General features: G+C 44.3%; 1 protein-coding gene and 1 long non-coding RNA gene across 2 annotated transcripts in view; one reads left to right on the top strand and one right to left on the bottom strand.

The window, feature by feature from the left end:
- Nucleotides 1-1,448: 1,448 nt before the first annotated feature.
- On the bottom strand, nucleotides 1,449-9,679 carry LOC135228262 (uncharacterized). Its single transcript, XR_010318663.1, has 3 exons — nucleotides 9,260-9,679; nucleotides 5,875-6,354; nucleotides 1,449-3,160 (listed from the first exon to the last, which is right to left on the bottom strand). It is a non-coding gene; the product is annotated as an uncharacterized LOC135228262 (long non-coding RNA).
- Nucleotides 9,680-9,898: 219 nt separating this feature from the next.
- LONRF1 (LON peptidase N-terminal domain and ring finger 1) overlaps nucleotides 9,899-22,301 on the top strand; it is a 39,461-nt gene continuing 27,058 nt past the window's right edge. Inside the window, exon 1 of the mRNA XM_064272845.1 lies at nucleotides 9,899-10,544. Within this exon, the coding sequence (XP_064128915.1) occupies nucleotides 9,899-10,544 (646 nt within the window). The remainder of the gene's footprint in view (nucleotides 10,545-22,301) is intronic.

Genomic DNA, 22,301 nt, shown 5'->3' with positions numbered 1-22,301 from the left:
ACCTCGCGGACAGACACTGTGTAACTAGCTTTACCACCTCTTACCGTCAGATCGATTCTGACTGATGGAAACCCCTTGTGTGCAGAGTGAAACTGTGTTCCCGTAGGGTTTCAAATTGCTGAGTTGTCGGAAGTAGATTGCCAGACCTTTTTCTGAGGACCCTCTGAGTGGGTTCAAATGGCCAACATTTCAGTTAGCAATCCAGCACTTAACTGTTTGTGCCACCCAGGGACTCGGTAACTAGCTCAGCATTCATGTTTTTACTGTCAGTCTATGACAAGGCCAGGCTGTAATAACAAAAAAATATCCTAATAGATCACTTTTGCTGGCTGTCATGATGTTAGTGAGAGAATACTTCATTTCTAATGTTCTTTCTAAAATGACCCACGAATGTATTTTATTTAATGTATAAGATTTTACTTTGTTTTAATAAGGATTCTATTTCAATGGGTAAAACTTGTCAACACTGTGAACCTCTCATTGTTTTTTTTTTTAATTTTTATTGTGCTTTAAATGAAAGTTTACAAATCTAGTCAGTCTCTCACACAAAAATTTATATACACCTTACTACATACTCCCAACTGCTCTCCCCCTAATGAGACAGCCCTCTCCCTCCTTTACTCTTTCTTTTCGTGTCTATTCCGTCAGCTTCTAACCCCCTCTACCCTCTCATCTCCCCTCCAGACAGGAGATGCCAACATAGTCTCAAGTGCCCACCTGATCCAAGAAGCTCACTCCTTACCAGCATCCTTCTCCATCCCATTGTCCAGTCCAATCCCTATCACAAGAGTTGGCTTTGGGAATGGTTCCTGTCCTGGGCCAACAGAAGGTCTGGGGGCCATGACCACCGGGGTCCTTCTAGTCTCAGAAAGACCATTAAGTCTGGTCTTTTAACAAGAGTTTGAGGTCTGCATCCCACTGCTCTCCTGCTCCCTCAGGGGTTCTCTGTTGTATTCCCTGTCAGGGCAGTCATTGGTTGTACCCGGGCACCTTCTAGTTCTTCTGGTCTCAGGCTGATGTAGTCTCTGGTTTATGTGGCCCTTTCTGTTTCTTGGGCTCGTAACTACCTTGTGTTCTTGGTGTTCTTCATTCTCCTTTGATCCAGGTGGGTTGAGACCAATTGATGCATCTTAGATGCTGCTTGCTAGCGTTTTAAGACCCCAGATGCCGCTCTCCAAAGTGGGATGCAGAATGTTTTCTTCGTAGATTTTGTTATGGCAATTGACTTAGATGTCCCTTGAAACCACGGTCCCCAAACCCCTGCCCCTGTTATGCTGGCCTTTGAAGCATCCAGTTTATTCAGGAAACTTCTTTGCTTTTCGTTTAGTGCAGTTGTGCTGACCTCCCCTGTATTGTGTGTTGTCTTTCCCTTCGCCTGAAGTAGTTCTTATCTACTATCTAATTAGTGCATACTCCTCTCCTACCCTCCCTCCCTCCCCCCCCTTCTCATAACATTCAAAGAGTATTTTCTTCTCTATTTAAACTATTTCTGGAGTTCTTATAATAGTGGTCTCATACAATATTTTTCCTTTTGCAACTGACTAATTTCAGTCAGCACAATGCCTTCCAGATTCCTCCATGTTATGAAATGTTTCACAGATTCCTCACTGTTCTTTATCAATGTGTAGTATTCCATTGTGTGAATATACCATAATTTATTTATCCATTCATCCGCTGATGGGCACCTTGGTTGCTTTCATCTTTTTGCTATTGTAGACAGTGCTGCAAAGAACATGTGTGTGCAACCTCTCGTTCTCTCGATGTAAAATCAGAGCAAATGAATTTTGCAAAGTTGACTATGATTTGCTGAAAAACTTTCTTTTTTAAAACTGCTGCATGCCGCACCAGAGCTACGGGATGCTAACCAAAATGTTGGCAGTTCGAATCCACCTGGTGCTTCTTGGAAACCCTGTGGGGCAGTTCTACTCTGTCCTGTAGGGTTGCTATGCGTTGGAATCGACTCCACGGCAATGGGTTTATTTTTTTGGTTATTTTAGCATGCTGCACAAGGGTGGGACAAGATAATATCGTAAGAAAGGAGCAATTACTTAGGATCCTAAGGCAATAAGGTGTTTTATCTCTTTTCCTGAAATATGGTGACTTTCTAGCCTTGCAGTATGTTACTGCGGATATGCTCACAAGTCAAGAGGGAAGAAGATGGGTTTCTCTGTCCCCAGTTTAGATACAGAAATATCTGTCTTTTCCTTAGGTACTGTGCAGTCACTATTTCACAATCAACTCACCATTCCCACCCCATTGTTGAAAACCGGTTGTCTTTTCTTACATATTTTGTGGCATATTTATTTATATTTATATTTTTGGCAACATTAGAAACCCTTGGAAAATGAGTGAACTTCCCGAACTTCACAAAGGCAATTCTCAGAAGGATACAGCTAAAGAGGGCCATTGTCTTCTCCTCTCCAGCCCCTTCCCTCTCCTTTAGGGGCAGTGATTATACAGAATTCACCCATACAATGGCCTATCAGGCAGCAGTTAAAAAGAATGCCTTAGGTCTGTATATGTTGTTGTTGTTGACTGGGTTCCAACTTATGGTAACCTTGGTTATCACAGAAGGGAACGTTGCCCAGTCCTGTGCCATCCTCGTATGTTTGAGTCAGCCGTTGTGGCCACTGCGTCAGTCCATCTCATCAAGGGTCTCTCTTGTTTTCACTGGCCCTCTACTTTACCAAACATGATGTCCTTTTCTAATGGTTGCTCTTTCCTGATGACGTGTCCAAAACAAGCCAGTTGACGTCTCAGCATTCTCGCTTGTAAGGAACATTCATTCTGGTTGCATTTCCTCAAAGACTAATTTGTTCATTCTCTTGGCAATCCACACTATACTTACTATACTTTGCAGTTTAAACACATCAATTCTCCTTCTCTTTTCCTATTTCATTGTCTAGCTTTTGAATGCACATGACGGAACCATGCGTGAAAAGACCATGACTTGGGTCAAACACACTTTAGTCATCAAAGTGACATCTGTGCTTTTTAAAACTTTAAAGAGATCTTTTGCAGCAGATTTGTCCAACGGAATACATCATTTCATTTCTCGATGCTGCTTCCACAGACGTTGACTGTTGATCCGAGCAGAATCAAATCACTGACGATGTCAATGTTTTCTCCAGTTCTGTGTGCACCATTATAAACATCAGACCTTAAAGAAACCAAACAATACAACTAGCACGGCACCTAAAACAGTACCTGACATATGTTGTTGTTGTTAGGTGCTGTCAGGCCAATTTTCAACTCAAGTGACCCTATGTGACAGAATAGAACTGCCCCATAAGATTTTCTAGGCTCAGCTGCTAACCAAAAGGTCAGCAGTCCTATAGGGTCACAATGAGTCAGAATTGACTCGATGGCAATGGGTTTGGGTTTAATCTTTATGGGAGTAGATTACTTATCTGGTCAAGACGCTGCGTGAATTCAAATTGTCAGCCTTTTGGTTAGCAGTCAAGCACTTAAACATTGTGGCACCAGGGCTCCCGACACATGGTAATTTCTTATTCCGATAGTTGTAAAGGAATGAATATCTACAGCGGCATAGTGTCCAGCATCCTGGCAACACATGAGCCACCACAGTGTGACAAACAGACCATGGTTGCTACTTACAGTGAAGGGGTTGTAATAGATATTTCTAAAGTTCCTTCCAGCTCAGGGAGACTGTAATCTCTGAACAAATTTTGATAATTCTGATAATTTTCCAGTGGAAAATGAAGGCAATTTGGGCCCCTGAAGTGGAATCTCATATTTTGTATTTGAAAAAACCAAAACACTTACAGGCTCACCATGGGAGTGGTGGGCCCTGCCCTGGGTTCTTTCCTGTCCTGGGGGAGACGGGCTGCCCTCAGTTGGCTGTGTGGTCTTGCTGTGTTTGGGGTCGGGGGAAACAGACCATGTCCCTGCCCTGAGGAGAAAAAGGGCTGTGTTGCACGGCAGGTCACACTGGGGCCTGGTGCAGGCCCCAGAGGGAGACAGCAGTTGTGGATTGAGGTTGAAGCCCAGGGGTCACTGAAGTGAAGGCATCAAGAAACAGAGGCTGTGGTGAAGGGCGTGTAGGGTTGTAAAGTGTGTAGGGCAGGAAGCGCAAAGGCCTTGAGCTATGAACCTTGGTGAAGAGGCTAGTGAGCCTGGAGAGGAGTGAGGAACAAGGATACCAGGGGGAGGTAAGATCAGAGGTGGAGGGTGGAGGCAGACTTAAGCGCCGACTTCTGCGTCACAGCTGGGACTGCAGATTGTCTCCTGAGCTGTGTTTTGGAGAGCAAGGGAGTTTATGCTTTAAGATGATCACGGTTCCTGACTTGACAATGGAACAGAGGGAGAAATGAGAGAAACAGAGGCCAGGCAGGAGTCTGTGGCAGTAATTCAATTGGTAGATGCTGGTAGCCTGGAACAGGGAGGTGGCAGGGGAGAGGAGAGAAGAGGCTGACTCTGGGTATATTCTGAAGGTAGAACCAAAAGGATTTTCTGGCAGACCAGATGTTCAGTGTGAGAAACAGAGAGGAGAAATGTAGGAAATAAAATTGTACCAGTGTGTTAATCCACCACCGTCTGTCAGTTTGTCATTCTGTAGAGGCTTCTGTGTTGCTACAATGCTGGAAGCTACGCCACTGGTATTTCAAATACCAGCAGGGTCACCCATGGTGGACAGGTTTCAGCACAGCTTCCAGACTAAGACTAGGAAGAAAGGCCTGGTGATCTGCTTCTGAAAATTAGCCAATGACAACCTTATGGATCACAATAGAACATTGTTAGATTTGCTTGCTTTGGACACATCACTGGAGGGGGACGTTGTGTTTGGTGAAGTGGAGGTCCAATGAGGGCAAGGAAGACCCTCAGTGGGATGGATTGGCACAGTAGCAGGACTAATGGACTCGAACATGCCAGTGATTGTAAGGATGACACAAGACCAAGCAGCATTTTGTTCTGTTGCACATAAGGTCACCAAGGGTTGCAGTCAATGCAATGGCAACTAACAACAACAACAACAACAGTATGTTAGTGACTTTTTGTCACTAAGAAGAATGAAGAGTACTAGGTGATGTCTTTAATTTGTGTAGCTATTAGTTCAACAGTGATTCTCTACTATCTTCCCCATGCCCTAGGTGTTAGAAACCCATTGGTGAACATGATGGGCAGGACTTTACATTCTTAAGGAAGAAAAATACATATAAATGTCAGATGACATTAGTGCCAAAGGGTGGAAAATACAAGGCAAGAAAACAGGAAGCACTGGGAGATTTTATTCATCAGTTCTTAGAACTTGCTAAAATAATGGCATGTATTCCTTTGTCTATTTCCGTTTAACATCTTAATATTTGCAAATGCATTCATCTTCTCGATTTGACTCCCAACAAAACAGAAGACAGGATGTTCTTGTTGTTACTAGCTGCTGTCACGTCGAGCCCTGATTGAGGGCAGCCCCATGGACAACCGAATCAGATCGTTGTGACCCATAGGATTTTTTCATCCACTGATTTTTCAGAAGTATATCACCAGTCTTTTTTCTCCAGAATATAGCATATGCATTTAGTATACCTAGATTCTTCAGAGTGTTAAAGAAGAATTCAGAATAGTATCCTCGGTAAGGGTATTGTCCCTTGAGCATTTTCACAGTATCCCTTGTGGGATAACAGTGTAGTTTAACAGTGAGCTGTACTTGGTGAGACAGAAGTCATTGTAAGAAATTAAGTTTAGGCTTCTACTTACCATCACCTCTATTTAACCTATTCAGGTTATCCTCATTCGGGCTCTTTGCTGAGAACACCATTATAGCAATCATATACTGTGTATTTTTAGCATCTTATATAAACTTTCTCACAAATGCCCAGATTATATAACCAGCCACTCCTCCCCCCAGAGGCTTACCTTCAGCCTCTCACAGATCTACAGTAGGGACAAGGAGGGGGGTGTGTGTGTGTGTGTACGTGCACGTGTGAGTGATCCCTATCCAACCACTGAAAAAATTTACGTTCCAGAGTTTGATTTCCCCTCTGCTGAGCAGGGCTGAGAGCTCGCTAAAAACAAGTGTGCTCCTTGGTTCCCTCGTCTATTCTCAGCCTTCATCTTCTGCTGTTACATTTTCATCAGGTGTCACATTGCTGTGTTCCTGAGTCTGGGAGGCTCTGCCTCTTCTCACTGGATTCCGACAAATTCCTGGGGCTCAGCTCCAGAGGTGGAAGGGACCTTAGAGATCCTTCCAGTTCCCTCAGATGGCAAATGAAGCCCAGCGAAGCCAGGTGAGCTCCTCCCAGGTACAGAGGCATCAATACGGTCAGCACCACGTCCGGATGCCCTCTTCGGTATGCCTTCTAGTAAACCAGCAGCATCTCGGATCTTAGCTGTCTCCTGTATAAAATGAGGGCTGTGAAGAGGTGGTCTCAATGCCCCTCCCATCTGTATATATAAAAACACTATTGGTATGTACTGATGAAACTTTAGAGTTCACTGTTTTCAATATATCGTGTAGAATGTTATCCACTGAAATGAACCAGAGGAAGTGGAGGTAATTTTGCTTGGCTCTTTTTCTTCATGGCTTAAACTCAGTCTCCCCTTTTTAAAGATAAGATGTGAAGAAACAAATGATAAATTCACCCATGTAAAAAAAAAGAGGTTCCAATGCACATGTTCGGCTAACTTATGTACAAGGAAAGCCCTGTTACATTACTGCTAAATAGAGTTTACTTTAACTACATCAGAACGGTCTTCTTGTGGCGTGGTGGTGGGGGGTGGGGGACAGGGATAAGCAGGAAGGATGGTGATAAGCATTTTCCAAATTAGGAAACAGTTATGTGTTTCTTGGTACTCTCTTACATAACTGATCTCATTTTAGAAGACAACACTAAAAAAACTGAGATGAAATACAAATCTCCTGATTTCACTGTTTTGTGAGCAAAGAATATCAGGAGAGAATAATGCTGGAAGGAAAAAGAGGCAGAGCTTCGCCCCGTCACTCTCCTCCTGGCCAAGCGCTGCTTCACAGAATTTCCTCCTCTCCCCAGTGAGTCAGAAACCAAAGTCTAAATTTTAGAAAATGAATGAAGAAAGACACCAACTTCTCTCTCTTTTGAATTTAAACAGAAACCACATTCAAGTGCATATCTCTTTTGGGTGACACAGAATAACTGGAGAATGACCCGTCCTATCGCCGAGACTGCCTTGCCCCACACTGACTTGCCGCTTCAGAGGGAAGGTGTGCGAGGCACACAGACCACAGCAGCAGCACAGCCTCTTACATAAATAAGTTACATAAATGCGAAGGAGTTATGTAAATGTATAAACCAGAAAACATCAATTGTAACCATTCACAAATGCCAAGGAGAACATGGCTAGATTCCTCCTACAGCCCCCCCCCTTTTTTCTCACATTCTCATAATTGTGCCATTTTATTTCACAACAGAATTAGATTTGGAGATTTGTCATACCTATGAGGGAAAGAAACTCCAAAGGACAAATGCTACTTCACAGTCTTTTCTGAATCACACATTTGACTTTGGGGGGAAATTCCCTAATACAACCGGAGTAATCTGTATTTGGTAATTTATGCATATGTATCAATGTCTTATACTCCTTGTGTGACCATAAAAACATCTATTTATTAAATATTTACCACTGTACATTGTTGCAAGTTGCTCTTGATGACAAGAATGCACCCTAAAAGTTAATGTTCACAAGCATAGGGATATTTTTTCTGGGACTTACGGTTTCAAGTCTCAAATGAGTGTGTGGGCATCTGACTAACGTCATTGTTTTGCTAATTGAGAGAAGGTAGCAATGTAAAGAGTTGGGATTAGATTTGAGGTTATGATCATGAATTAATCACACTAACCCCTTCCCCCAAATAATTAGGAGTTGCTATTTTTTTTTTTTATAAACCCTGGTGGATACCCCGGTGGCATAGTGGTTAAGTGCTACGGCTGCTAAACAAAAGTTTAGCAGTTCGAATCCACCAGGCGTTCCTTGGAAACTCTATGGGGCAGTTCTACTCTGAATCGACTCAATGGCAGTGGGTTTGGTTTTAGTGGGTTATAAACCCTGGTGGCTTAGTGGTTAAGAACTACAGCTGCTAACCAAAAGGTCGGTAGTTCGAATACACCAGGTACTCCTTGGAAACTTTATGAATGTAGTTCTGCTCTCTGCCCTATACGGTCACTATGAGTCAGAATTGACTGGACAGCTATGAGTTTTATTTTTTATAGGGTTGCTATGAGTTGGAATCAACTCGATGGCAATGGGTTTTTTTTGGGGGGGGCGCTTAGCCATAATTTGCTTTGGGTGCCATGTGAATGATAACTGAACTTGCTTTCCTCTGCACTGTGTTGAAGCAGGAGCCTCAACTTTTTCTCAGTCAACTCTTCTTCCTCATACCTTCTGGGGAAACAGAGCTACACCTTCTCTGAAATTACATGATTTGCTCAGTGTGTAGTAAAAACAAACGGGATTGAGAACGTGGTTTTGAGTCCTAACTGCTGTTGTGTGTAGAGGGGTATTAATTAAATATTAGCCAATTTCAGACAAAGCATGCTCAGGTTAACATTCCAGTAAGCAACTCCCTTTACTTTGGAAATCTCGTGTAAATTATTTCTAGAATCTAACGTAGGAACATAATAGTAGAATGAGAATTAGATGACCTTAAAACCTCTGTAGAATATTAGCCGTGTGATTTGGGGCAAATAACTTCCCCTCTCTGGGCCACCATTTTCCATTTGAAAAAGGACTAAAAGTTCTCCAGTCACTTCCGGCATTGACAATCTAGTATATAATCAAATCTATAAAAGTTTTCAACTGAGAGCTTTAAACTTGCTACTGTCAAGTTTAATTAAAGTCAATATAACCCATTATATATAAATCAGGTCATTTTCTTCTGTTGTCAAAATGCAGACCCTGCTTGGGTCATAGTGATATAGTAACTGCCATATGAAAAGCATTTTTTCCTCATTTCTTTTTAAAACCACCCACTATAGATCTTTTTTTTTTTTTTTTTTTTTATAGACCTTAGCCGGCACTGGGGGCAGTGACTGAGGTGTGGCGAATACAGCTGGCATCCCAGAAACCTGTGGGCTTCCTCCCTCGAGCTAGGGGCTGGGTTTTAAACAGGAAAAGCAGTAACTTGGCATCAGGGCTAACTGCCTTGCTCTCTGGAGGGCAGTCGCCTTAGGAACGTGGCTGGTTTTGTTTGTTTGTTTCTAAAGTTTTGAGTCACCAAGTCATGCGGCTGACTTGACGCATCCCTAAGCCCTCTGCCTGTACATACCATCTGTAACTTGGGGCGTAAAGCAGAGCTGCACCTGACGACGGCCCCACCACGCGTGCAGGCTCCCACCAGCCAGGAATTGGGGGCGGATCCTCGGGTCCCCACCCAGGTGGGCGGGCGTGTCAGGGGAAGGTCGGTCCTTCAAGCCTCAGACCCGCGAGGCTGGCTGCCCGGCCGGAGGGCCGGCCGAGCAGGGGCTGGAGGAGAGACGAGGGCAGAGGGCCTAGCAGGTGGGGAAGTCCGGCGGTTAGGGAAGGGGAGGGAGGTCCTTTGTTCGCCAACAACTAGCCGGGCCCTTCTTTCCTGAGAAGCCAATTGGATCGGCGCTGGGGGATCATCTGACCTCGGTCCTCGCCAGCAGGGGCTCGCGAGGGGCGGGGGCCGCGCGGTCGGTTGTCGCCGGCCAAGGGGGAGCCGAGCTCGGCCCCGCCCCGCCCCGCCCCGCCCGGCCCGGCCCGGCCCGGCCCGGCCCGGCCCGCCTCCGGGGCTTCCCGGGCGCGCGCTGCCCGCCGTGTCCGCGCGCCACGCCCCCCTGCTCGCGGGCCGCGTGCGGAGCCGCGCGCCCCGGAGGCTCCGGGAGCGGGGCGGCGGCGGCGGCGGCGGCGGCGGCGGCGGCGGAGCAGCAGCCGTCCGCGGGCCATGTCGTCTCCGGCGGTGGCGAGGAGCGGCCCGGGGGGGAGCCGCGAGGTGGCCCCGCGGCGCTGGGCAGTGGGCGGCGGCAGCGGCGAGCGGCTGGAGCGCGGGGAGCTGCTGCTGCGCCGCGGCGAGCTGCTGGCGCTGGGCGGCCACCTGAAGGGAGCGCTGGAGGCGTACTCGGCGGCGCTGCGCCGCGGGGCCCCCGGCAGGCCCGAGCGCCTCGGCACCTTGGTGGACTGCCTGGTGCTCAACTACCGGCTCCGGCACGGGCTGCGCTGGAGCGCGGCCCCGGCTGCGGGCGCCCAGGCCGGCGCCGCCGGGCTCCTGAGCTGCCTGGGCTGCCGGGGCTTCCTGAGCGAGCCGGTGACCGTGCCCTGTGGCCACAGCTACTGCCGCCGCTGCCTGCGGAGAGAGCTCCGCGCCCACTGCCGCCTCTGCCGGGCCCGCCTGCCGGCCGCCGGTGCCCAGGGGCCGCCGCCCCCGGCCGCCGCCTCGGGCTTCAGGACCAGCGTCGTCCTCAACCACCTGGCCGAAAAGTGGTTCCCGGGCCTGCGGGAGAGGGCCCGGGCGGCCGGCCGGCTCGGGGAGCTGCTGCACCAGGGGCGCTACCGGGAGGCCCTGGCCGCCGCCTGCGAGGCGCTGCGAGCAGGTGACCGCGGGGAGCGGCGCGGCCCGACCCGCCCTCCCTCCTCTCCCGTCTCCGGCCCCTCGGGTCCCGGGGTCCGCGCGGGTGTGGGAGGGGCGGCGCCCCGGAGTGCTTCGGTCACAATGGGGATCGCCCTCGGAGCCGACTGTGACGCGGCGCGGGGAGGGGCGCACGGGCGCGGAGTTCCCTCGCCGGCTCCCTCGGCCAGCGGCCACCGCCGGGCGTCCGGAGCGGAGCGGGGGCCCCGGGCCGAGGCGGCCGAGCGCGCGGTGGGCAGGGAGGTGGGCCAGCCCGAGCGGCCGCCCGCTTCCTGCCGCGCTTTCCGGGAATTGGCCGCCGCCGCGCGGGCCCTGGGGAGCCCGCCGCGGGGAACGACAGCCGGGGCGGGAGAGGCCCCCACCTGCGGCCAGGCGTGCAACGTTTACCTTCTTCTCCCACAAAAGTCACCCGGGCAATGGGAGCCGCGGGAGGGCGGAATTGCATAAGCTTGTGGGGGGGGGGGAGTTGTGTAACGGGTGACGTCCGGTGGGCGTGGCGGGAGCTCCTCTGGCTCCGGCATCCCAAGGCTCCCCTGCCGGGCCCCGGATTCGGGCGATGGAGGCGCTGGCCGGGGCGGCCACCCCTTGCCTGAAAACGCCTTCAAAATTGGTCGCTCTTCTTGAAGGTTTCCACCTTCCTGTTTCAAATCATCTATTTCATATACGCATATGTTTGTTTTCGAATGCACCTAGCTCGTCGTTGTAAAGACAGAGGCAGCCTTTGATGGAGTACTTTGCCATGCTTCTGTGTGCCTTTCCACTCTTGATCAAACTGTGGGGAGAGCTTTGTAGCTCTGTTGTCTGTTTCTTCATCTCCTGGAAGCTGCTTCTGTCTTCTAACTTAGGCTAACACTTTGCTTAAGGTACCCTTAGTCTGCTGGAAGGAAGCAATGTCCAACGCCCCTCCGTAAAATGAGCTGTTCTTCTAAGTCGATGTTTCTCAATTGGAGGCAGCTGGAGGGGGGGTTCTTCAGGACAGTTGGCCACCAGGATAGACTTTTGGTTGTCATAACTTGGGCTGGCACAGGTGGTACTAACATCTAGTTGATTAAAGTCAGTATGCTGCTAAGCATCACAGGACAACCACCCACCACAAAGAATTATCACGCCCCACATGTCAGTAGTGGCGCTGTTGATAAGCCTTGTGTTATATAAGCGTATTTCAAGAGTTTAGTGTCTATATATTGGAGTAAGGAGCCCTGGTGGTGCAGGTGCTTAAGTGCTGGACTGCTGACCCGAAAGGTGGGAGGTGAGCGGTTGGAACCCACCAGCCACTGTTGGGGAGAAGATGTGGCAGTCTGCTTCCATAAAGATTATAGCCTTGGAAACCCTATTGTCCTATAGGGTCCTGATAAGTCAGGGTCACTGTGAGTCAGAGTTGACTCAATGGCAATGGGTTTGGTTTTGTTTGGATTTGTATATTGGAAAGGAATAATACTTAGGTGCGTATTTCCAAGAAAATAAGAAGACATTTAAAATACAATGTTAGGAATTAGGTAAATTTATGAACGATGTACCTGAAAGTCTATTCTGGTTCGTCTTTTCCCTAAGTGCTTAGTCATTTTGAACTAGTGACAATAACTTGAATAATTTAACACTTTCAGGGTTCAAAGCGCAAAGTCAACATATTTTCATTTTCGTTCAGTATCGTTTTGAAGAGTAAGCACTTATAAAATAGAACGATAGACTCAGAACAGATGACATCTATCTGGAGTACAGAATTCGGGTATGCAGGGCTCTGCCTCTTGGAGGGGCTAGAGGGAGAGTGGGGAGTGATAGACTCAGAACAAATGACATCTATCTGGAGTACAGAATTCGTGTGCGCAGGGCTCTGCCTCTCGGTGGGGCTAGCGGGAGAGTGGGGAAGCTGGTCTCAGCTGTGCAGCCCATGTAGTATCTCGCCATGGGCCTCATTTTAAAAAGGAAGAAGCAGGAGCCCGGCAGTGAAATGGCTGGTCCACACCCAAGCAGCTAGCAGGTCTCCTAACTGTTCTGCTCAGTGTTGGTCCTCTTCTCCTAAATGTTGGTCCAGGATCCATAGCTGCCTTTGTAGCTCATCCAATAAAAATGTTTAATATAAATTTCCAAAAAAAATTTTTTTTTTTGGTCACCAGTATAATTTTTTGAGTATAAATTAAGAGGATGCAACTTACCAACAGCACTATTCAGTATTAACTACTACTGAACTAATGATTATAACCTTCTCTTAAGTTAATAAGTGTACATTCTTGCATCCCTTGAATTCTTAGGGCGAAGTAGGACAAAGTCTTAGAGCCAACAAATGAGTCGATAAAGTGCAGACAATGTGCTTCACAGTTTATGGGCATAAATAAAAACATTAACTAGTAAAATCATATATTTGTACAATTGTTAGATTTCTTGAGAGTTGATTAGATAACCAAAACCAAACACGTGGTTGTCGAGTCGATTCTGACACATAGTGACCCTATAGGACAGAGTAGAACTGCCCCATAGGGTTTCCAAGGAGCGCCAGGTGGATTTGAACTGCTGACCTTTTGATCTTTTGATAGACATTTGAAATTTATTTATTGTACTGTTGTAGCTATTTAATAATACTTTCATTATTAATAATGAAGGCCTTCACTATAACTTATTCATAGAATTGTTGTAATGTAACAAGTAAATACTAGCTAGAAAGAAAAAAATCGCCTCTGCAGTTAGCCCACACATGATTAATCCGTCAACCAGAAGGTTTGAAAACCTTTGCCAAAATCACAAGTTTCCCATTGAGATTACATAAGTTTCTGTTGCATTGAGGTATATTTAGAAAACATTTAATCCATTGATCTTTTGGTATTAACTCTCAGATGTTTCGTAACTTTCTGCCTTCTTAGTGTTCAAGGATGTTATGTAAAAGTCTTTTCTACATTGAATCTTTAGACTTAACAAGAGTCTATTGAAATGATCCCACAATGCTATGTTGTTTGCCATTTATTTTAAATGGATTTTTACACTGACTTGGCACCTCCCTGTATACACCCCTTTTCCCCCCCAAAAGGCAATAAAGCAGCATAATTTACAGCTCGAGCCAGTTTTTAAAAAATACAGGACCTTAGGGAGAACATTTTATGTAAAATTCTTAAAACCCAGTGCCCTTGAGCCTATTCCGACTCATAGCGACCCTATAGGACAGAGCAGAACTGCCCTGTAGAGTTTCCAAGGAGTGCCTGGTAGATTTGAACTGCTGGCCTTTTGGTTAGCAGCTGCAGCACTTAACCACTAGGCCACCAGAGTTTCCATGTAAAATTCTTGGGGAGGGAAATTTTTGTCTTTAATGTTAATTATATAGTCCTTGACTCTTACCAAGTATTGTTACATTGTTTATATCATTTGATCCTCACACAGAATCCTGGGCAGTCTTATCCTTACAGCAAAATTGAGGCACCCCAAGAGTGCTGTGCAGTACAGCTTGGTGATGAGAGCTGTGGATGCTGGAAGCCACCTACCTAGTTTTCAGTCTTACCGCAGCCTGCCACTAGCTCTCAGACCTTGGGCCAGCTGTCTGACCTCTCCTTATTGTGGTTTTCTCATTTAAAAAGAGACAATTGTATCTACCTCATAGAATTGCTTTGAGAATTGTATCAAAGCACATGAAGCGCTTTGAATGGTGCCTGACACAGTAAAAGCACTAAATAGGAATTAAAATATTTTTAAAATGTACAAGCTGTGCTGCAGCTAGCTGAGTTAAAATGTAGACCTTAGTGATTTCACATCTTGTCCTTTTCTCTCTCCCACATTCATGGTATTTATTACCAGAACGATGGTTAAATCCTGACCTTGCCTGCACATGTTATTTAGTACAGGTAGTCCTCCATTTGCAACGTATTTGTGTGAAGGCAAACTGCACTTAATGACTTTTTTTTTTTAGTGAATTTATTGTTGGCAATATGTACTACATACAGTGTGGCAGCGTGTAATTTGCCGATGTTATTCTCAGATGTTCACTCTTAGATGTTTATAGGTAATGTTTCCAACCCCCAAAGACAAAGATCAGATTTATAAAGATACTGAAAATAAAAGGCAATAATAACAAAAACTGGAAAAAAAAAAAGTGTTTCTTACATCAGAAGGGACTTACTAGGAAGTCATTGGAAAGGAGCCCTGGTATAAGTTGGGGCTACCTGTAGTAACATTTTAGTACACATCAATAAAATATAGATATTGCAAAGCTTTAGTTATAAAGATATTGGTCAGATCCTAGGTAAATACTGAATACATTTAAAGAAATATAGGGCTTTTAATATCCTTAGCCACTTAACTAGATTCAGTGAAGAGATTTGAATTTAGTCAATAAAATTCATATCCTAACTTATTCCACAAAGGACTTGCTTGAAACAGTAGACACTGGCATTTATATGATGTTTTATAGTTCACAGAATCCTTTAGCTTCCATTATCCTAACTGAGCTTCATATAAGATCAAGTCAGGTAGGATAGCAAGTGTTCGTACCCCTAATTCACAGATGGGAGAGAAAAGCTACAAGAGCCCTAAGTGACTTTATTCAGGCAAGTCAGTAGCCAGGCTTGAACTGAACCAGGAAACCAGATGTGTGGCTATTGTCTCTAAACATTAAATTGATTTTTAAAATTTACACGTAAAGCATAAACCTTAGCTATTTTTACCATCTATTCAGTAACCAATAGCCAGGCATTGTTTTAGGTGCTGGAAAACAGAAGTGAACAAAATTAAGTCCCTGTCCTTATCTACTTTGTATTTTTGTTTTTTCTATAATTTCACCAAACGGATTTTTCTTGGATATCACTAGAAAATGGGGCTTACTGCTTAATTAGCTTCCAATTAATTAAGGCTACATGTAGTACATCTCACATTTATCTTTTAATTCCGAAGACACTTTAAGAATTTTTGCTGTGACTCATGGTCACCATAATATCAGTTATGATGGCACATTCTTACGTTGTTGTTGTTGTTAGGTGCTGTCTTGTCGGGTCCGGCACATAGCGACCTTGTGTACAACAGAATAAAACACTGCCCGGTCCTGTGCCATCCTCACAATTGTTGCTATACCTTTTTATAGAACATGAAGAAAATGGGTTCTATAAAGGCTATTAAATACCCTGCTTTTTATGAATAATTTGCATGTTTTTGCCTATTTTTTATTTATTAAGCCAATAATACAAAACTTAGCAAAACCCAGCTTTCTGAGATTTCTAGTTATTTGTACATTGACTTCCTGTTTGTTCAGAATCTATTTTATATTTAAGGGAATATTTTTTTTTGAAATATTCAAGTATCATTTTAAACGAATTTGTGTGGTGTCCTGCTTCTTGACTGTGCAAAGGTGTTTTTTAAAGTTGGAATTAATTATGTTTTACTATAGAGTGTGAATTGCCTACACGCGCTCTAAAATGCAAGACAGAAGCTTCTGCTCATTTTTTTTCTTTGTTTTTGGTAGGATAGAACCAGTTTTCTTTGTTTTTTTCCTTCCCCCTCCTTGCTTGACCCGCTGTTTTACTTAACTCCGTGCTACTGTTGTTGTTAGGTGGCATGGAGTCTCATTTTTGTGTGTGTGTGTGTGTGTGACTCTTGGCAACCCCACATGACAGAGTAGAACTGCTCCATCGGGTTTTCCAGGCTGTAATCTTTACTGGAGTGGATCACCAAGTCTTGCTCCAGTAGAGTCCCTGGGTGGGTTGGAACCGCCAGCCTTTTGATTAGCAGCTGAGCACTTAGCCTTTGTGCCACCAGGGCTCTGTATTGCTGACCCATAAAGTAGGTATTTCCCATCTGAGCTGAGGTTTGTTTGGTTAAAAGAAGAAGTGGAAAACAATCTTTTAATACCTTGCTTCAAGAGTTAATCTCATTTCTTTATCAGCTTGTTTTGAAATACTGTTTAATATTGTCGACAACTGCAATATTTCTGGAGCACTTTTTGTGTGCGCGCTTATTGAACAGGCATTATCTTAATCCTTCCTCACAGCGGTCGGTAGATATTCTCAGCATCTTGTAGGGGAGGAAACACATTCAGAGAGTTAGGTAAACTCCCATAGGGATCAGAACCTAGATCTGCCGAATCCAGTGCTTATGATCACACTTACTATGCCAAATAACTGTGTGTAGACTTTATTGTTCAGTCTTTAGTAACTTGTCAATTGGCAGCTTCTGGTTTAACAACCAAGCCCCTACCATATCAAACTTAATAAAGTAATAGAAGCAGAGGAACTTGATATTTTGGTTAGCCCTTGAAATTTCTGAAATAGCTTGAAATGTAAATGTAAGAAAAAGACGCTCAAATAGAAAAATGAGCAAGGCTATGAACAGGGAATTTTATGTATACATGGACACAGAGGCAATCCAAATAGCCAATAAAAATACAGTTATAAAGGTCAGATTCAGTGACTAGTGAAGAAATGCCTGTTAAAATAATGATGCTCCTTTTCATTGTATTTTTCTGGTAAATACACAGCTTGTGAAAGTGTAAAATTAGTAAAAGTTTTTATCAAAGGTGGCTTAGCAGAATGGATTAAAAACTGTGTATATCTCCATGACTTTCTATACAGCCCTTCAGCTTTATAGGGAACTATTCTAAGGAGATAAGCAGATACGCAGAAGTGTATGGGTAGATGTCTCTTGTAGTGCTTTTTATTCTACCCAAAATTGGAATGAACTTCACTGTAGAGTACGGAATTGTTAAATAGACTGTATATAGTAGAATACTGTGTGGACGTTAAAAATAATGAAGACTAGTATTTAATTCCATGAAGAAAAAAAAAAGCAGGTTGTAAACAAGCATATATGGTGCCATGTTTTATAAAATTATACATGAATAGGAAACTCTGGTGGCGTAGTGGTTAAGTGCTACAGCTGCTAACCAAAGGGTCGGCAGTTCGAATCCGCCAGGCGCTCCTTGGGAACTCTACAGGGCAGTTCTACTCCACCCTCTAGGGTCACTATGAGACGGAATTGACTTGACGGTGCTGGGTTTGATCTGTTTTTTTTTTTTAAATACAGTAATAATGTAATCTTCACACGTAGAATAAAAGTATAGGTTATACACCAACACTAGTTATTTCTTTCTGGTGGCAAAATCATTTTTAATTCTTAATTTTCTATATTTTTCAAATTTTATACAGTAAACATTTTATAACTTCTGTAATCAGAAAGTTTCTTGAAGGTGGAATGAAGAAACCACTTTAAGACTACCATTGCTAGCCACAGACCCCTAAGAAGTGGAGTGAAGATGGGGAACCATGACTCTGGAGAACTCAGTCTCCTCAGCTTGTGAAATACCTGGGGCACTTTAAGACTGGTTTCCTCGGATGTGTAACAGAATTTTATTTTTTATTTGCCTAATGACTCACTAGTAACGGTAACGGGTCCAAGAGAAAAGGAGGTGGCAGCATGAGTTGTGCAGCATAATAAGGGGACAAATATGGCAGAATTTGTATTTCAGCAACCAGTTATCAAAGCCTGGATTTGAGGATACAAAGACAGGGCCTAACGGGGGGAGTGAGTCTCAAAAAGAGATTTTAAAAAATTAGATGAATAAATGCAGTGCAGATACAGTAGAGGAACATAATCATAATTGCCAGCCCTTACATAGTGCTTACAACGGGACCAATACACAACTTCATGATAAACAGAGAAAAGATTGAAGTTGTCAAGGATCTCATTTACTTGGATCCACAATCATCACCCATGGAAGCAGCAGTCAAGGAATCAAGTGATGCATTGCATTGGGCAAATCTACTGCAAAAGACCTCTTTAAGTGTTAAAAAGCAAAGATGTCACCTTGAAGACTAAGGTGCGCCTGATCCAAGCCATGGTGGAATTTTCAATCGCCTCATATGCATGTGAAAGCCAGCCTATGAACAAGGATGACCGAAGAAGAATTGATGCCTTTGAATTGTGATGTTGGCAAAGAATATGGAATATACCATGGAAATGTTCCTGCCAAAAGAAGGAACAAATCTGCCTTGAAAGAAGTGCAACGAAAATGCTCCTTGGAGACGAGGATGGTGAGACTGCATCTCACATACTTTGGATATGTTATCAGGAGGGACCAATCCCTGGAGAAGGACATCATGCTTGGTAAACTAGAGAGTCAGTGAAAAAGAGGAAGACCCTCAATGAGATGGATTGACACAGTGGCTGCAACAACGGGCTTAAGCACAGCAACAATTGTGAGGTTGGTGCAGGACCGGGCAGTGTTTCATTCTGTTGTACACAGGGTGGCTATGAGTCAGAACCGATTTGACAACACCTAACAAGGACAACTATGTGCCAAGCTCTGTTCTAGGCCATGCGTATGTTATCTCATTCTCTTGAGCAACCCTGTGAGGTAGCTACTGTTAAACGTAGCATAGTGGTAAACGTTAAGAACTGTGGGGCCAGACTGCCAAAGCTAGAATATTGGCTCCACCACTTACTAGCTGTATGATCTTGGGCACATTACTTAAATTGTCTGTACTCAGTTTCCTTACGTACAGACATGGGAAATACTAGTTGCACTCACATAAGATTGTTCTGAAGAGAAGTGAATTTGTAAAGCATTTAGAACAGTACATAGTAAGTGATGTGTTAAGAAAAAAAAAATACGGTTGAGGAAACTGAGATACAGAGGTACTTAGTATTTTACTCCAGGTCACGGCTAGTAAGTAGAAGATCCAGAATGTGGAGCCAGGCAGTCTGACTTCAAGATTCATGCTGATGACCCCTGTGATACGCTGAGTAGGAGGGAGACTCAAAGGAGAGCATCTTGAAGAGGAGATTGGTGAGCTGAGTCTTAACTGGACAAGAAAAAGTCCAGACAAAGGGAAAGTAAGAAGAATAAAGACCAGTATGACAAAGAGGGAACTCTACGAGCAAGATATGGAGGCATGGAAAAGACTGGTATAAACGGGGCAGGATGAGCACTGGGCATTACTAGAACTTAAAGTGGGAGGTTGATAATGATTGGAAGGAAGGCTGGGTGGGAGCCAGGCACGGAGAAACGTATACGTTGTATTAATACTACATACTTTATCTTGTGAATGGTAAGGACATAGGTAGGGTGTTATCTGGGGTTGGGGAAATGAGGACTGATGGATAGCCTGAAGAAAAGTTCTGGAAGGCTGAATTAGGGCTGTTAGCAGTAGGACTCGAAAAGAGGCAGAGTTGAGAAGTACAGGAGGTAAAACTGACAAAGGAGGATTCTGATTTGCGAAGTCGGTGGTGTCACTAAGAGAGAATACAGTGAAAAGGCGCTTTGTTTTTTTGTGGGGAACATGCTGAGTTTGAGAAGTACAGCAGGCAGTTGGAAATGGGATGAATCTGAAGTTCGGGTGAAAAATCAGGACTGAAGATAAAGATCTGGGAGTTAAATTCTGACAAAAAAAAAGCAGACGTGTCCCTGAGTGGGGTGAACAGCGAAACGAGACCACAGATACTAAGTGACTCGGCGTGAGGGCGCATGATGAAGTACCACAAATCATTATACGTAATTTAATTTTTTAACCCCATACAATCCTTTCTTTATATTCTTTCACTTTTTCAACAAATTAGAAGCTAATAATGTGCTAGCATTTGTGAGCCTGACTATGGATACCTCTAGAGCCCTAGTAGCACAGTGGTTAAGAGCTCAGCTGCTAACCAAAAGGTAGGCAGTTTGAATCCACCAGCCACTCCTTGGAAACCCTATGGGGTAGCTCTGCCCTGCCCTGTAGGGTCACTATGAGTTGCTGTCGACTCGATGGCAATGGGTTTGGGGTTTTTTAAAAAAATATCTCCAGGCCTGAGTGGGACAAGTGGTGAAATGCTGGTCTGCTAACTGAAAGAGGTTTTAATCCACCCATGGGCACCTCAGAAGAAGGGCCTGGCAATCTACTTCTGAAAAGCCAGCTTGCTGAAAACCCCATGGATCACAGATCTACTGTGGTCCATAGGGTCACCATGAGTAGAAGTCAACTCGACAGCAGCTGGTACAGGTGTCTCCAGGAGCGGAGTGAGGATCCTGCTCTGACGGTGGGCACAGTGAGGTGACTTGTCCACAGGTGTATCTGCAAGCCCAGGTGGAGAGGCTGGGACAGCATGCACAGTAAATAATTTTTCAACCTTCCAGACCAGTAAATGACACAGTCAGGGCTGATTGCTCTTTTTCACAGTTGTCTAAAGTTTACTCAGAGGGCAGACTTTGTGTGCTTTGATTATTCAAAGGGCTGTAATTTATTATACATGTCATATTAAAAACCAGTCCATTTTGGTTCTTTTTTTTTAGAAGTAAGGAAGATTTTAAGTAAATAAGTGGGGTAGCCTTAATCTTTTTTTTAAGCATTGGAAGTTTAAACTCATCAAAAAATTTTTTTCTATTAGTAGTTTAAAATTATTCCATGAAGAACTATCCCATTAAAAAATTATTCCATTAACATTTGAAATTCTCCATAAATACCTGCAAGGAGAAAGAGTTAAAATATGGCCTTCTTGTCATCTGTTCTTAGAGTATACCTCCTCTTGCCCCAATACACACTAACTTCTTAGGACCCCCTTTAGGTGGGCAGGGTTCCAATACCCTGAGTATTAACTCCTATATTGTAATTGAGAGAAGAACACCAATCTTTTCTGCTTTGGTCAGGGTGGAGAAATTGTATAGGTTGACTGGAGTTTTCAAAGACGGAGCCCTTTCAGTCACTTCCCTCAGTGGCGTTCTTAAGAACCTGCGAAAAGCTTGAGCAGTGAAGGCTTGAAGAAAAGAATGTGATATTCTGCAGTTGTGTTGAGTCAAGTGTGAAGCGGTGGGGATGAAGGTTTTATAAAACAAGTGAGGGATCTGAGAATGGGGTAGGCTCCTGCTGTAGCCTGCCTCTATATTGCTGGAGGCGTGGGATCCAAATCTCTTATCTCAAGGACGCTATTGAAAAGCACTCCTGCCTATCCTGGGCTGCAGTCCTTTACAGCTGGGGGTTTTAGATGCTGATTCTCTTTCAGGACACCCCACTGTCTTCTGAACTCCGCTAGTACCTGCGGAGTCAGTATTGCATGGTGCTGCTTCACAGTAAAGCCTTTTTATAACTAGATTGTAAGCTCCTTGAAGACAGGGATAATGTAAAATACTTTTGAAAACCTACAGTGACATTTTGGAAGCAGATTTCCAGGGTGCCTCTTTTTTTCTGGGTGGGTTCGAGCCACCAACCTTTTGGCGGGTAGTAGAGCATTTAGTCTTTTGCACCACTTAGGGACTCCAGATTTTGCTAGGACCCTTAGTTATTGCTTACTTGATTATATTGAGCATTTTTGTTCAGAAATAATGGCTTCCAATTATATTGCTTTAGGAAACAAAGGCATTGTAAGGAAAAGTGCTCTAGACTTGTCTTTTTCATTTAGGAAGTAAGTAGAAATATTTTCATGAAATACTAATCTCATTCTTTAGAATTTTGTATTGGTGCAGATTTGAAGGAACAATATAATTCCAATTCTCATGTACCAGCAACTGGAAAAAGCCTGTCTAATTGTTAAAGTGAGTTATCTATAGAGGAAAACAATCATTTAAAAACTAGAATAGGGGACTTCCGAGGCGTTTTTTTTTTTTTTATTAACTTTTATTAAGCTTCAAGTGAACGTTTACAAATCCAATCAGTCTGTCACATATAAGTTTACATACATCTCACTCCCTACTCCCACTTGCTCTCCCCTTCTTGAGTCAGCCCTTTCAGTCTCTCCTTTCTTGACAATTTTGCCAGCTTCCCTCTCTCTCTATCTTCCCATCCCC

This window comes from Loxodonta africana, chromosome 19 (genome assembly GCF_030014295.1).
Source record: "Loxodonta africana isolate mLoxAfr1 chromosome 19, mLoxAfr1.hap2, whole genome shotgun sequence".
NCBI lineage: Eukaryota > Metazoa > Chordata > Mammalia > Proboscidea > Elephantidae > Loxodonta > Loxodonta africana.
The sequence above is the reverse complement of the archived record's forward strand: the minus strand, read 5'-3'. Positions and strand labels throughout refer to the sequence as shown.